This window comes from Muscardinus avellanarius, assembly GCF_963383645.1.
Source record: "Muscardinus avellanarius genome assembly, chromosome: 16".
Taxonomy (NCBI): Eukaryota; Metazoa; Chordata; class Mammalia; order Rodentia; family Gliridae; genus Muscardinus; species Muscardinus avellanarius.
Genome location: NC_137802.1, coordinates 57,244,581 through 57,260,345, shown reverse-complemented (window position 1 = coordinate 57,260,345; position 15,765 = coordinate 57,244,581). Strand labels below are relative to the sequence as shown.

At 40.0% G+C, this 15,765-nt stretch overlaps 1 protein-coding gene across 1 annotated transcript in view; it reads right to left on the bottom strand.

Moving 5' to 3' along the window:
* The window catches only part of TLK2 (tousled like kinase 2), a gene marked incomplete at both ends in the record, with an annotated part of 129,017 nt that overhangs the window by 71,838 nt on the left and 41,414 nt on the right, over positions 1-15,765 (bottom strand). Inside the window, 1 exon segment of the mRNA XM_080713240.1 lies at positions 11,302-11,469. Within this exon segment, the coding sequence (XP_080569366.1) occupies positions 11,302-11,469 (168 nt within the window).

Genomic DNA, 15,765 nt, shown 5'->3' with positions numbered 1-15,765 from the left:
CAGATCTCCTTTTAAAGAAGAATAAGCCAGACGTAATGGTGCATGCTTGCAATCCCAGTACTTGGAAGGCTGTGACAGGAGAATTGCAGTTTTATTGTTTCCAAATAAAAAATAAAATAGGCCTGGAGGTGCAGCCTAGAAGTAGAAGGCCGCTGGGTTCCATCCCCAGTAAACACACACATACACACACACACACACACACACACACACACACACACAATAAATTAACAAGGAAACATATAAATACTAAAATAAAAAATAAATAAATAAGTGGGTCCAGGGGAGGGCTCCTGACAAAGGTACTGTGAACTTGAAAAACAAACAAACAAACAAACAAAACTATAACTGATAGACTGATATAATGAAGGAAGACTGAATTTCAAACACTAACATTATCAATTCATCAGAATAAAGACATCCTTATTTTGACACCTGTAGAATAGTTTTCCCTAGAGCTTACTAGGCACTTAAATACTCAACTCTACCACCATTCATGATATTGAGATATTTGGGAAAGAGTGCCAAGCTACCAAAGAAAATCCATGCCAACAATCATCAGGCAACTAGTTCTTTATTCAACTAAAGCTAAATACACATTTTCAAGAAAACCAACAGTACAAATGGGAATATCAAAGATGGGAAACAGAATTGGATTATAGAGGAAACAAGACAACTCAATAAAGACAACTTTCAATAAAAATAACTTTAAAAATAAGGTATGGAGGCCTGGTGGCATACAATTGTAATCCCAGCATTTGGGAGACTGAGACAGGAGGATCGCGGTTTGCAAACAGTCTCAGCTACGTAATGAGGCCCCCCACAACTTAACGAGACCCTGTTTCAAAACAAAGAATAAAAAATAGGGCTGGGGCACACTTGGAGGTAGAACACCCCATGGATTCCATCCCCAATACTGCTAAAAAAATAAAATGAAATAAAATAAAAGTATGTGAGTCAGGCATGGTGATATATGTTTTTAATCCTAGTACTTGGGAGACTGAGACAGGAGGAGTGCAGGTTCATGACTAACCGCAGCAACTTGTTAGGCTCTCTACAACTTATCGGGAACCTGTTTCAAAATAAAAAATAAGCTGGGCTTGATGGCACACGCTTGTAATCCCAGCATTCGGGAAGCTGAGACCAGAGGATCACGGTTTGCAGACAGCCTCAGCTACTTAGTGAGACCCTCCGCAACTCAATGAGACCCTGTTTCAAATTAAAGAATAAAAACTAGAGCAAGGGGTATAGCTCAGAGGTCGAATGTCCCGGGGTTCCATCCCCAGACCTGCCAAAAAAAAAAAAAAGAAAAGAAAAGAAAAGAAAAAGCTGGGTGTGTTGGTGCACGTTTGCAATCCCAGCATTTGGGAGGCTGAGCAAGACAAGAGGATCACAGTTCGCGGACAGTCTCAGCTACTTAGTGGGGCCCTTTTCAATTCAGTGAGATCCTGTTTCAAAATAAAGAATAAAAAAATAGGGCTGAGTGTAGCTTGGAGGTGGAATGTCCCTGGGCTCCATCCCCTGTACCACAAAAAAATTAAGTAAAATATGGCTGGGAGTGTAGCTTAGAGGAAGAATGCACCTGGATTTGATCTCTAGTATACATACATACATACATACATACATACATACATACATACATACATACATACGGCTGGCAGAATAGCTCAGTGGCAGAGAGCTTGCCTAGCAAGGCCCTGGGTTCAATATTCTAGCACTCAATAAAAAAAACAAAGAAATAAAATATCTTCAGAGAAGGTCAAAAGACACTAATCTATAGAAATGAAAATAATCTTGCAAAATACGATTATCAACATTTTAAACTGTGAATAGATGAGTTAAATAACAAAATAGACTTAGGTAGAATACATAGCCACTAATATGGAAGACTATAAAGAAAATTTCCCAGCTAAAACAAAAGGTTAAACAAAGCATAAAAAAGTTAGAAAATATGAATAGTATACAGGCTCCAAAACTGTAGTGGGCTTTCCAGAGAAAAGAACAGAGTAAAAGAAATAATCAAAGAGACAGCAAAATAAAATTTCTTTAAGATAAAAAGGCAAGTTTTAAGAATAAAAAGGCCTACCACATAACAAGCAATATTAACAGAGAAGAAAGATAAATAGTGGATAGTCTTCAGGAACAAAATGATACCATATGATATCATTTCAATAAATATAGAAGAAGCACCCAAGACTCTTTAATGTTAAAAAAATCCAATGAACTCAGAATAGAGGGACCTTAACTCCCAAAAAAAGTCATCTCTAAAAAACATAAAATGAACATCACGCTTACTGTCAAATATTATACCTTCTCCTAAGATCAAGAACAAAAGCAAAGTTGTCCATTCTCTCATCATTTAAACTCAAATTTTCTTAAGAGTAGTTCTAGCCAAGGAAATCCATCAGAAAAATAAATAAAATAAGATGCATTCAGATTAGAAAGGTAACTGGGCGTGGTGGCGTACGCTTGTAATCCCAGCATTTCAGAGGCTAAGACAGGAGGATCACACGGGTTTGAAGCCAGCCTCAGCCACTTAGTGAGGCTCTCAGCAACTTAGTGAGACCCTGTTTCCAAATTAAAAAAAAAAAAAAAAAAAAAGGTCTGGAAGTATAGCCAGGAGGTAAAAGCCTCTGGGTTCCACCCCAAGACCACAAAAGAGAGAGAAAGGGAGGGAGGGAGGAAGGGAAGGAGGGAGGGAGGGAGGGAAGAGAAGAGAAGAGAAGAGAAGAGAAGAGAAGAGAAGAGAAGAGAAGAGAAGAGGGAGAGGGAGAGGGAGAGGGAGAGAAAGAGGGAGAGGGAGAGGGAGAGAGGGAGAGAGAGGAGAGAGAGAGGAGAGAGAGAGGAGAGAGAGAGAGGGAGAGGGAGAGGGAGAGGGAGAGGGAGAGGGAGAGAGAGAGAGAGAGAGAGAGAGAGAGAGAGAGAGAGAAACAGATTAGAAAGGTAGAGGTAATAAAACTATTCATATTCTGAGATGACAATTTTTATTTGCAAAAAGTCCTTAAAAAACTATTCAAATTGCAACTGGGCATGGTGGCATACTTCTATTATACCACTGACTCTGGAGGCTATGACAAGAGAATAACAAGTTAAAGTCCAGCCTGGGAATTTAGCCAGACCCCATCTCAAAACAACGACCAAAAAATGGCTAGTGGCCGGAAGTAATATTGCACGCCTAGAATCCCAGTACTTGAAAGGCTGAGACAGGCAGATCGCAGGTTTGAAGCCAACCTCTGCAACATAACAAGACCTTGTTTCCAAATTTTTAAAAAAAAATTTTTTTTTAAGAGCTAGGGATGTAGCTCAGTGGTAGAGTACCTCTGGGTTCAGTCCCAGTACCACACACACAAAAAAAGTAATGGTGATGAGACTGTGCATCTCCATTCCTCAATACCACGTGGCCCAGCAATTCCACTCCTGAGCATAGATCAAAGAGGGAGAGGGGATATTTATTACTTGAATGTTCACTGTAGCATTATTCATAATAACCCAAAAGGGAAAGTAATTCAAATACTTATCAGCTGATGAAAAAATAAAGTAGTCACCAACTGAGCAGCAAAAGGAATGATTATATTTACTGATGTACAAAAATAAAATCATGAGAACAGGGCTGGAGATATGGCTCATTGGAAGCCTAATAGGTGTGATATTGAGTTCAACCTACAGCAACAAGAGAAAAAAGAAAATAATCTATGAGGTCACAATGATAATCAAAGGAGAAGCTATCTGTCACCACTTTGTGAACTCCCTATTTTGAAAATCAAATTTTAGCCAGGCGTGGTGGCACACACTTGTAATCCCAGCATTTGGGAGGCTGAGACGGAGGATCACAGTTCGCGAACAGCCTCAGGTACTTAGTGAGGCCCTCCGTAACTTGGTGAGATCCTGTTTCAAAATAAAAAATAAAAAATAGGGCAGGGGGTGTAGCTTAGAGGTTGAAAGCCCCTGGGTTCCATCCCCAGACCTGCAAAAAACAAAAAACTAGGAATTTAGCCTACCTTTCTAGAAAACTTATGTCAGTATAGCCTAAAAAGCAGAGATAATGAGAGGAAAGTTCTATTTTACATTAAAATATTGATGTTAAAAGATACATAATTTTTTTTCTTAATTTGGTGCATTATAATACCTCATATTGGGGATGTAGCTCAGGGTAGAATGCCCCTAGGTTCAATCCCTAGTACTATATAAAAAACAAAACAAAAAACTTGAGTATAAATAAAAGCAAATCACACATCATTTTTTAAATAATCAAGCTTGAGGCTGGGGTGTAACTCAGTGGTAGAGCGCTTGCCCAGCCTATGTGAGGCCCTGCATTCAATTCCAGTACCTAAAAGAAAAACCATCTTTTAGTAGCATCTGAATAATCTCAAAAGACACAACTTTCAAGAAAATAACAGGCCTGGTATTAAGGCATTAAAGAAAAAAAAAAAAAAATAACCAGGCAGGCGTGGTGGCACACACTTGTAATCCCAGCATTTGGGAGGCTGAGACCAGAAGATCGAGGTTCGCGGACAGCCTCAGCTACTTAGTGAGGCCGTCCGCAACTTAGTGAGACTCTGTTTCAAAATAAAGAATAAAAAACAGGGCAGGGGGTGTAGCTCAGAGGTCGAACGCCCCTGGGTTTCATCCCCAGACCTGCAAGGGAAAAAAAAAAAAAGTAGATCTTGACAAGTAGAACTGTTTCATTCAGTCAAAATTAATTCAATGACCAGGTCTGTTTTCTTCTCAAAGAGTTCAATAATAGCCAGGTGTGGTGGTGCACGCTTGTAATCCCAGCATTCGGGAGGCTGAGACCTGGAGGATCACGGTTCATGGTTTGCAGACAGCCTCAGCTGCTTAGTGAGGCCCTCTGCAACTCACTGAGACCCTGTTTCAAAATAAAAAATAAAAAATAGGGCAGGGGGTGTAGCTCGGAGGTCAAATAGCCTTGAGTTCCATCCCCAGACCCGCAAAAAAAAAAAAGAAAAAAAAGTTCAATAAAATCATTTGGTTTTGCAATGCCCAACAATGAAATAATCATAACAATTGTACATACTCCTTAACTGCTTTCAAATCTTAGAATAATTACAGAGCAGAAAGACTCAATTATAGTTAAAATAACAAACTATCACATACTTAATGTACTGCACAACACTTAAGATTTACAAATAACTAAAAAATTGAAAGATACCAAAGATCACGGTTCGCGGACAGCCTCAGCTACTTAGTGAGGCCCTCTGCAACTTAGTGAGACCCTGTTTCAAAATAAAGAATAAAAAATAGGAAAGGGGGTGTAGCTCAGAGGTCGAATGCCTCTGGGTTCTATCCCCAGACCCGCAAAATAAAAAAAATCCTTTTATAAATTCACACAACAGAACAAATACCACCCAGGGTATTAGAGATACAGAAGTTGCCAAAGTTAAATCCTTGACCTGATGATTATATTCCAGAGAGCCGGGCATGGTGCCCCATGCTTGTAATCCCAGTACAACAGGGAGGCTGAGAAAGGATTCCAGGTTCTTGGCCAGCCTCGGCTACTTAGTGAGGCCTCCGCAATTTAGTGAGACCTTGTTTCAAAATAAAAAAATAAAAAAAATGAGACGGGTGTAGATTGGAGGTAGAATGCCTCTGGTTTCCATCCCCAGTACCACACACACACACACACACACACACACACACACACACACACACACACACACACACACAAAGACTACATTCCAGAGAGGGAAGGTAGACATGGAATAACAGCATAGCATGTCAGCTGGTGATAAGACTGAAGAGAAAAAGCAGGGCATAAAAAATGAGACAATGGGTGGGGTGAGCAGGGAGAAGCTACTAGGTCACAGAGCAGTCAGGGTGAGCCTCTCCACTAGGGAAAACTTGAGCAGACATGAGAGAGAGAGCCGAGGGAGCAGGGGATACAGCTATCCAGGGCAAGAATGTTAAGGCAAAGCACCCATAAAGGCCCCGAGGGAGGGCACTGGTGGTGGTAGTTGAAGAAACAAAGGGCCAGTGTGATGGAGATCGTTAACCAGAGATAGGGGCAGCTAGAACAAACCAATTTTAAAGACCTTTTGAACAGGAAGTACCTTGTTTGTTTCAATGCAATCACTGTATGTTGCTGAGTACAGATTAAAAGGAAACAGAAGTAGAAGCTAGAAGTCCAGTTAGAAGCCAAAAGCCAAGATCTCAGCAGAGACAGTGGACTGGAATGGAGTGGCAGTAGTGGGAAGAAGTAGTAGTAGTATATTTCTAAACATAATTTGAAGGTAAAATCAGAAGATTTGTTAATGGCTTTGGATTTGGGGTACAACATGAGAAGATACAAGATTCTAAGGTTTTTAGCTTGAAAAAGAAGGGTAGACATTATGTGGAAGACTGTGGGAGAAAAGGGTTGAGTGAAGGAACAGAATGGAGTTCTACTTTAGACATGTTAAATTTGATATGCTTGTTAGAAAGAGATCATTGCTGGCCACAGACTATATAGGTCTGGATTTCAGAGCAGCGGTCTGACTCCAGATATAAACTTAGAAGTCCTTTGCACAAAGGTGATATATTTTAATAACAAAGAAACTAAATGAGATTAAATAGAAAATGAGGGCAGATAAAGGAATCTGAAGCTGGAGACCTGGGACATTGCAATATTTAGAGACAGAGAAGCAGGAAACACTCAAAGAACAGAGGCATAGTAAAGAGAATGTGCGGAGAGAAGGGAAGCCAGTTGTGGCTAAGAGTCTGGTAGGATGCGAACTAAGAACTGATCACTGGATTTAGTGAATGTGGAAGTCACACCCTTTGCTTGGAACACTGGTGGAGGAAACTTGCTAACAAATAATACAGGAATAAACATCTTTGTAGTTTTATGGGAATGGAATTGCTTGACTCAAGGATATATAAACTTAACAATGAAAAATGTTAACAATTTGCCCAAATGATTGGATCAATTAATTTCTAGTCTATATAAAAGTGCTTATGTCTCTAAACTATTACCTACACTGACAATTGTCAAGTTTGTTCATCTCTGCCAATTTGATAGATCAAAACTGTTATCTTGTTTCATTTTGCTTTTTTTCTTTTTTTTTGGTGTAAGGGATTAAACCCAGGGGTGTTCTACCTCTGAGTTACACCCTATTTTACTTTTCATTTTGAAACAGGGTCTAACTAAGTTGTTGAGAGCCTCACTAAGTTGCTGAGGTTGACCTCAAACCCAGGATCCTCCTGTCTTAACCTCCCAGTACTAGTATTATAGGCATGAGCCACACACCCAACTATTTTGCATTTCTTTCCTATAAAGTTGTTTTTGCCTACTTAATTAGGAAACTGCTCATCTTTATCTACTGATTCACAACATTTGTTTTGAATTGAAGTTAACCCTTAAACTTTTTCTTTCTTTATACTACTAAGCTTATACCCAGGATAGAACTGCTAAGAAGCAAAGAGAAACAGAACTGTCAAAGCATTTAGGTTTTTGGTTTTTATACTGTTTCCAAATTCCTTCTACAAACAGTATCACTTTGTTACTCCTCTCTGCCAAACCAATCGAGAGATTTAGCAATCCCTGTGCTAGCCTGAGTATACTAGCTGACCAGACTGGGTGGATGGTCCTTCCTGTGCACCTGCCTCATGCCCAAATGCGCACATCTTTTATGGAAGGTTTACATTAGGGGACAGAGATCTTGCTGATCAAAATCTTGTGTATTTAACTATGTGCCCATTAAACATTGGGATCTCAGAAAACACATGGGAATAAACAAAGGAACTCCTCTCAAGTGAAAAAGAGGTACTTTTTAAAAGAATAAAACAACAAAAAGACAAATAATCCTCTTCCCATTCAAGGTTTATCTGGGAATGTTAGAACTAAGGTAATGATTTAACAAAAAACAATGAGTAATAGACAATCACTCACACACACACACACACACACACACACACACACACATACACACCCTCTAAAACAATATGATAGAAAACTACTAAATTCTCAGCTGGGCATGGTGGCACATGCCTGTAATCCCAGTTCTTGGGAGGCTGAGATAGGAGGATCAGAGTTGTTCAAGGACAGTTTCAGCAACTTAGGGATGCCCTCTGTATCTTAGTGAGACTCTATTTCAAAGTATAAAAATAAAATAAAATAGGGCTGGGGATGCAGATTGGAGGTAGAATGTCCCTAAATTTAAGCCCCAGTAGCGAGCATGCGCGCGCACACACACACACACACAAAATAGAGGGAGTTGGGATGCAGTTCAGTAGTAGAGCACCTCTGGGATCAATTCCTAGGATACCCCCCCCACAAACATATTCTCTTTCTTTCTTTAGGTAAAGCTATAATAACTATAAGTATTCCAAATAAGGCACAGTGATTCCCTATGTGACTGGTCATTTTATTATTTTTGTTTTCTTTCCAAAGACACCTACCATTTTCATTACATGTAGGTTAATAATCCACAGAAGAAACTTGGATTATAACTGGAGAAAAAGAACCAGTAAGGAGAAAAATTGGATCAGTGGTGACTTTGGTTCTGAAAGATCACCTAAAATGGAAGAATAGGGCTTTGGGCATTCTCTTACTTTATACTATCTTGGGGGGGGGGGGGGGGTTCCTGATAATTAATGCACAAAAATCAAGAAAAGTAACAACTTTTGATTTAAGTTAATTAAAAAAGTAAATAAAAAAAATAAAGTTAAGCTTTTATATTGATGAATTGATTGACTGAGATTTACTAGGGACTAAACCCAGGGGTATTCTACATCCAAACTATGCCCCCAGCCCTATTTTACTTTTATTTTTGAAACAAGGTGTCACTAGGTTGATGAGTCTCGTTACTTCCTGAAACGGTCCCCCAATCTGCGATCCTCCTGTCTCAGCTTCACAAGTATTGGGATTACAGGTGTGCACCACCAGCAAATTTTTGTTCTTAAAAAAGAGAAGGGCCAGCCAAGCGTGGTGGTGCGTGCTTGTAATCTCAGTACTTGGGAGGCTGAGACAGAAGGATTAGAGGTTCTCAGTCAGCCTCAGCTACTTAGTGAGGCCCTCTGCAACTCAGTGAGACCCTGTTTCAAAATAAAAAAATACCCGGGCATGGTGGTGCACACTTGTAATCCCTGCGCTTGGGAGGATGAGACAGGAGGATTGCACAGGTTCACAGCCAGCCTCAATTTAGTGAGGCTCTCAGCAACTTAGTGAGACCCTGTTTCCAAATAAAATATAAAAAAAAAAACAGGTCTGGAAGAGCCTGGAGTTAGAAAGCCTCTGAGTTCCACTCTCAGTACCACCAAAAAGTAATTAAATAAATAAATAAGTAAATAATAGGGCTGGAGGTGTAACTCTGAGGTAGAATGCCCATGGGTTCTATCCCCAGTACCACAAAAAGGAGGGTGTCTGGGGGTGCAGTTCGGGGGTAGAATGTCCCTAGGTTCAATCCCCAGTAGAAGAAAGAAAGAAAGAAAGAAAGAAAGAAAGAAAGAAAGAAAGAAAGAAAGAAGAAAGAAAGAAAGAAAGAAAGAAAGAAAGAAAGAAAGAAAGAAAAAAAAAAGAGGGCCAAGTGGGAAGTGGTGGCACACTCTTGTAATTCCAGTACTTGTGAGGGTGAGACAGGAGGATTGCAGGTTCAAAGCCAGTCTCTGCAACTTAGCAAGGCTCTCAGCAACATAGTGAGACTCTTTCCAGATAAAAAATAAGATCAGGCTGGGGGTGCAGCTTGGAAGTTAACTGCCTCTGGGTTCAATCCCCAATACCAAAAGAAAAAGAGACATGATAGCCCACATTTGTAATCCCAGAGAATCAGGAGGCTGAGGCAGGAGGATACAAAGTTCCATGCCAGCCTTAGCAGCTTAAAGAGACCTTATCTCAAAATGAAAACTAAAATGGGTTGGGGATGTAGCTGAGTGGTAGAATTACTGGGTTCAATTCCCACTATCACAAATGCATGCAAAAATCAATAAGTGAATAAATAAATAAATGTAAGAAAGAGCCAGATGCAGAGGTGCCAGCAGCTCAAGAGGCTGAGTTGAGGATTGCAAATTCAAGTCCAGCCTGGGAAACTTAGGTAGTTTTTGTCTCAGAATAAAAAATTTTCAAAAACAAAGGTGAGCTGGGGATATAGCTCAGAACACCCTTGGGTTCAGTCCCCACTACTATCAAAAACAAGAGAAAGAAGTTGAAAAGAATAAATAGGGCCAGATGCAAGAGCAGGTGCCTATAATCCTCGTACCTGGGAGACTGAGACAGTAGGATTGCAGGTTGGAGGCCAGCCTCAGAAAATTAGTGGGACACTCAGCAATTTAGCAAGACTCTCTTTCCAAAAAAAAAAAAAAAGCCGGGTATGGTGACACATACTTGTAATTCCAGTACTTGGGAGGTTGAACAGGAGGACTGCAGGTTTGAGGCCAGCCTCAGCTACTTAGGGAAGCTGAGTGAGACCCTGTTTCAAAATAAAGAATAAGCCAGGTGTGGTGGCGCATGCTTGTAATCCCCATGCTTGGGAGGCTGAGACAGGAGGATCACGCAGGTTCGAAGCCAGCCTCAGCTGGCTTAAGAGACCCTGTTTCCAAATGAAATATAAAATAGGTCTGGGAGCATAGCCCAGAGGTAGAAGGCCCCTGGGTTCCATCCCCAGTACCACCAAAAAATAAATAAATAAATAAAATAAAGAATAAAAAATGGAGCTGGGGGTATAGCTCGGAGGTAGAATGCTCCTTTGTTCATTCCCCAGCACTGCATGAATGAATGAATGAATGAATGAATGAATGAATGAAGGAAGGAAGAAACAAACAAACTGGAGGTGTAGCACAGAGGTAGAGTGCCACTGGGTTCAATCTCCAGTACTAGGAAGGAAGGGAGACAGGGAGGGAGAAAGGAATATTCCTGGAAAGAGTAACTATTACCAACAAACACTCCAAAGGGGCAAGAAGGCAAATGTGTAGAAAGACCACATACCACACAGGAGGAAATGCCCAGTGATTTTGTTGCAGAATGCCTGCCACATGCTGAAACTGTACTGACATGAATATTAAATTAAGTCAGCCATGGCTGGATTTCAGAAATTTTATTTTTAATTATACAAATATTGTGACTATAATGCAATTTATCCTGTATTTTCTTTGATTCTTTGTCAATCGAAGATTATATTTTCTTCTTACTGTGTGCTCAGAACTAAACAAAGCAGCCTCTCTCAGGAGCTTGAACCAAGAGGGACTGAGTAAAAGCACAATGTTTCTATAAGTGATAGAGAATGAAAAATGTCATCCTCACTAAAACAGCCCTAATTCATTAAGGAGCTCCAGGACAATGTCAAGCAGCTGAATAACCAGAGCCTCAGTACTCACCGAAACAAAAGTGAAGCAGAGGCCAGCCCCTCTCTGTGCTAACTGCTCCGTGTCTAGCCGCGGCTTGGCCAGCATCACCGACATGAGGGTTGGCAGAGCAGACTGCTCCTCTGATGCCTCCTTCACAGCGGTGCCATCTAAGCCATAGAGGGGCTGCTCTACTCGTCGCTGGAAAACAGTCAAAGAAAATGTACAACTTACATGAGAAAAAATCTGATATCGCGAAAACACACAGAGAATATAAAACGCATGATTTAAAAAGGGAAAAAAAGCCGGGCGTGGTGGCGCGCGCTTGTAATCCCCGTGCTTGGGAGACGGAGACAGGAGGATCGCGCAGGTTCAAAGCCAGCTGTACTGGCTTAAGAGACGCTGTTTCCAAATACAAAGTATAAAATAGGTCTGGGAGTGTAGCCTGGAGGTAGAGGGGCTTCCTGGAACCCCAGTACCACCAAAAAAAAAAAAAAAAAAAAAATCTGAAAACAATTATGGCTAGCATACAACATTAAATGTTGGATTATTACCTACCTATAAACCTAAGTTAATATCTTACTCAAATTCTAGGCAACAACTTTTTTTTTTTTTTTTTTAGTGGTACTGGGGGTGGAACCCAGAGGCTTTCTACCCCCGGGCTATACTCCCAGACCTATTTTATTCTTTATTTGGAAACAGGGTCTCACTAAGTTGCTGAGAACCTCACTAAGTAGCTGAGGCTGGCTTTGAACCTGTGAGATCCTCCTGTCTCAGTCTATCAAGTGCAAGGATTACAAGTGTGCGCCACCACACCCGGCTGGCAACGACATTTTAATGGTTCTATGTTCACATAACTGAATTTATAGATTTCTTTCTAGAGTTCAAAAAAAATCAACTTCATAATACTCTGAATCCAACACAATATTTCCATCCCACACATAAAGAATTAAGACAATTGTGCCATAACACTATAGAGCTTCTTTCACTTTCAATTTGATTTTAACTATTTTACACCTTACATGCAAAGGACATCTACAATGCAAGCCAAACAAGCATAATACACTAAAACAATACTATACCACAATTATGTATGTTTTATTCCAGAAATTTAAGAATGATAAAACATGAGCAAACCTACCGGAAAAAAAAAAAAAAAAAAAAAAAAGATAAAAAATTTCCCCACCCTCAGAGTGCAAAGAAGTTGCCTTGGTAATAGAAGGGTCAAGAGTTCCCCGAGAAATGGGCTTTGTGTGTGTGTTGTTTATGTGTGGGTAGTACTGAGGATTGAACCCAGAGGTATTCTACATCCAAGCTACACCTCCAGGCCTTTTTGTTGTTGTTTTGTTTTGAAACAGGGTCTCACTAGGTTGCTGAGAGTCTCACATTGCTGCCAAGGCTGTTATCAAACCTGTAATCCTCCTGTCTCAGCCTCACAAGTACTGGGATTATAGTGTATGCAAACATGCCTGAGAAATATTAAGACAATCCAAATCAAAATTTCTTAATGGTTAAAACAAAATAAATAAACTAAAGAAAATTCTAATCCATAAATCCAGTAACATAGTAGCAGAGAGATAAAAACCTCCAAGCATTAGAAAGAAGCAAGTAAAAATCCTCCTTGTAAGAACATGTCATCAGCCAAAACTGGGCTGGTAGTGTACGCTTGTAATCCCAGTACTTGGGAGGCTGAGACAGGAAGATCGCAGTTCTTGGCCAGCATCAGCTACTTAGTGAAGCCCTTGCAACTCAGTGTGACCCTATTTCAAAATAAAGAATAAAAAATAGGTCTGGGAGTGTAGCTCAGAGGTAGAATGGCCCTGGTTTCTCTCCCCAGTACCACAAAATATAAAAATAAAAAACAAGAACATATCATCATCCTAGATTTGGAAGAAACATCACAAATAATTTTTCAAGAACAATGAGAAGCTGGGCGTGGTGGTACATGCTTATAATCCCAGCATTCGGGAAGCTGAGACCAGAGGATTGTGGTTCGCAGACAGCCTCAGCTACTTAGTGAGGCCCTTCGCAACTCAGTGAGACCCTGTTTCAAAATAAAATAATAAAAAATAAGGATGGAGGTGTAGCTCAGAGGTAGAATGCCCCTGGGTTCCATCCCCAGTACTGCAAAAAAAGAAGAAAAAATGAGTAACATACGGTTATAAAAGGAAGCATAAAAGAAATAAAGCCATGAGCAACTAAGAAGACAGCAGAAACAAACCCATAAATACTTTAGCTACCAGAATTATCAGACACAGATTATAAAGCATCCCTGTATACAAGATTTTGAGAGGGTTATGGGAATAGGTCACTGGTAGAGTGATTACCTAGCATGCATGTAGTCCTGTGTTCCATCACCTGAACCATAAAACAAATTAAAAAGCCCAAAACTATAAAGACTTGATACTATCTGCAGAGATCATTTTTTAAAAAGCAACAACAAAAATTAAGACTCAAATGGGGTTAATAAAAAAAGACAACAAAACAGACAATGTGGGAACTGAAAGGCAAGAAGAAATTATTCATATCGGAGTATACAGAAACAAAAAAATGTATAAAAATGAAGCCACGAGGTATGATAAAATGTGATGATATGGTTTGCTAAAAGCAAGAAAAGAACAGAAACAGATACTATTTGAAGAGATAATGGCAAATGATATCCAGAATTAACAAAACATACCAACCTAAAGAGTCCAAAAGCCCAACAAATCACAAGCCAAGAGAAATAAAGATAAATCAGTGAAACTGTAGATCACCACAGATAATGATTTTACAAAGTAGCCTAGGGAGAAAAGCAGATACCTTCAAAGAAACAATAGGTAAATGAAGACTAATTTCCTTTTTTTGTGTGAGAAGTACTACAGTACTGAGATCAAACCCAGGGGAACTCTAGCCATGAAGTGGTACATGCCCAGATCTTCTTACTTATCATTTTGACACAGGGTCTCACTTAGTGGCCCAGGCTAGGATTGCAGGCACATATATATAGTATTTGCCAAAAATAAACAGAAACTGTTTTAACAAAAAAGATGACAGTATAAAAATGTAAGGTACCAGGAACAGTGGCATATGCTTGTAATCCTAGCTACTCAGGATGCTGAGGCGAGAAGTACAAGTTCAAAGACAGCCTGGGCAACTTAGCAAAAAACCCTGTCTCAAAATAAAAACAAAAGGGCTAGAGATGTTTATCAGTAGTACAGCATCCTGGGTTCAGTCCTTAGTACTGTCTCCCAAAATAAGAAAGATGTGGAAACAGTAGTAAACAACAAAGTTCCTGCTCTCACTCAATTAACATTCTAGGGGGGAAATAAATGGAATAATTAATTTTATAGTTCAAAATTAGAGTACACAAACTATTAAATGAAAGATGTACCATAAGCCAGGCTAGTGGAACACGTTTATAATCCCAGTATTTAGGAGGCCAAGACAGGAGGATTGCAGGTTCAAAGCCAGAATCAGCTACTTAGTGAGGATCTCTGCAACTTAGTGAGGCCCTGTTTCCAAATAAAAACATATAAAATAGGTCTGGGAGTGTACCCCAGAGGTAGAAAGCCCCTAGGTTCCATCCCCAGTAAAACACACACACACACGTGCGCGCGCGCGCGCACACACACACACACACACACACACAGACACACACACACACACTGGCATACACCAATGGCAATGAATAATCTACAATAAACATAAAAATATGAACAAATCTCATAAAAGTTAATGTTGAACAAAAGGAGCCAGACATGTACTGTATGGCTCATTTTACACAAACCACAAAATCAGAAGAAAAAACAAATCTGTGTAGCTGGAGGTCAGAATAATGGCCATGTCTGGTGTCAGGGAGGGAGACAGGAAGTGGAAGGGGACACAAAGTGGACTTCTGTCAGCATGACAATATTTTGTTTTTTATGCTTGCATAGTGAAAAATCCATTAAACTTCAGATTTGTGCCATATGTATATTCTTCTGTAAGTATAAGTATGAATTAATAAAACATTTTAAGCATATATCAAATTTTATGTGTGTCCAGGAGAGCCAGAGAGAGAGAAAACACACAAGTAAGAGAGAAAAAGAAGCAGAGAGGCAGAGATACAGAGGACACAGAGAAAGAAACAGGCAAACATGATGATAGCTAAGGATTAAAGTAAAGCAAGATTAGAGACAGTAACAAGGGGGGAGGCAGTACTATTTGGGAGATGTTGGATATGGGAGCAACTCTACTAAAGGCCATTTCTGAATAACAACCTGCTAAAGAGATTGCTATAGCTAGAAAAGTAGAAAAGAATGTTCCTGCAAGAAGGAATGTTGAGATAAACCCCTGAGTGGGGGGAGCTTCAACAGTGTTCAGAGAGGCCAGAGCAGCTGCCTAAGTCACACAGGAGCTATTGGACCACTAGTGACTTCAGTGTAGGAAACCACTGGACAGTTCTGAGCGTAGGAGTGGTATAATAAGCCTTAATAAACACACACACATACACACACACTCAAGGACACTCTCATT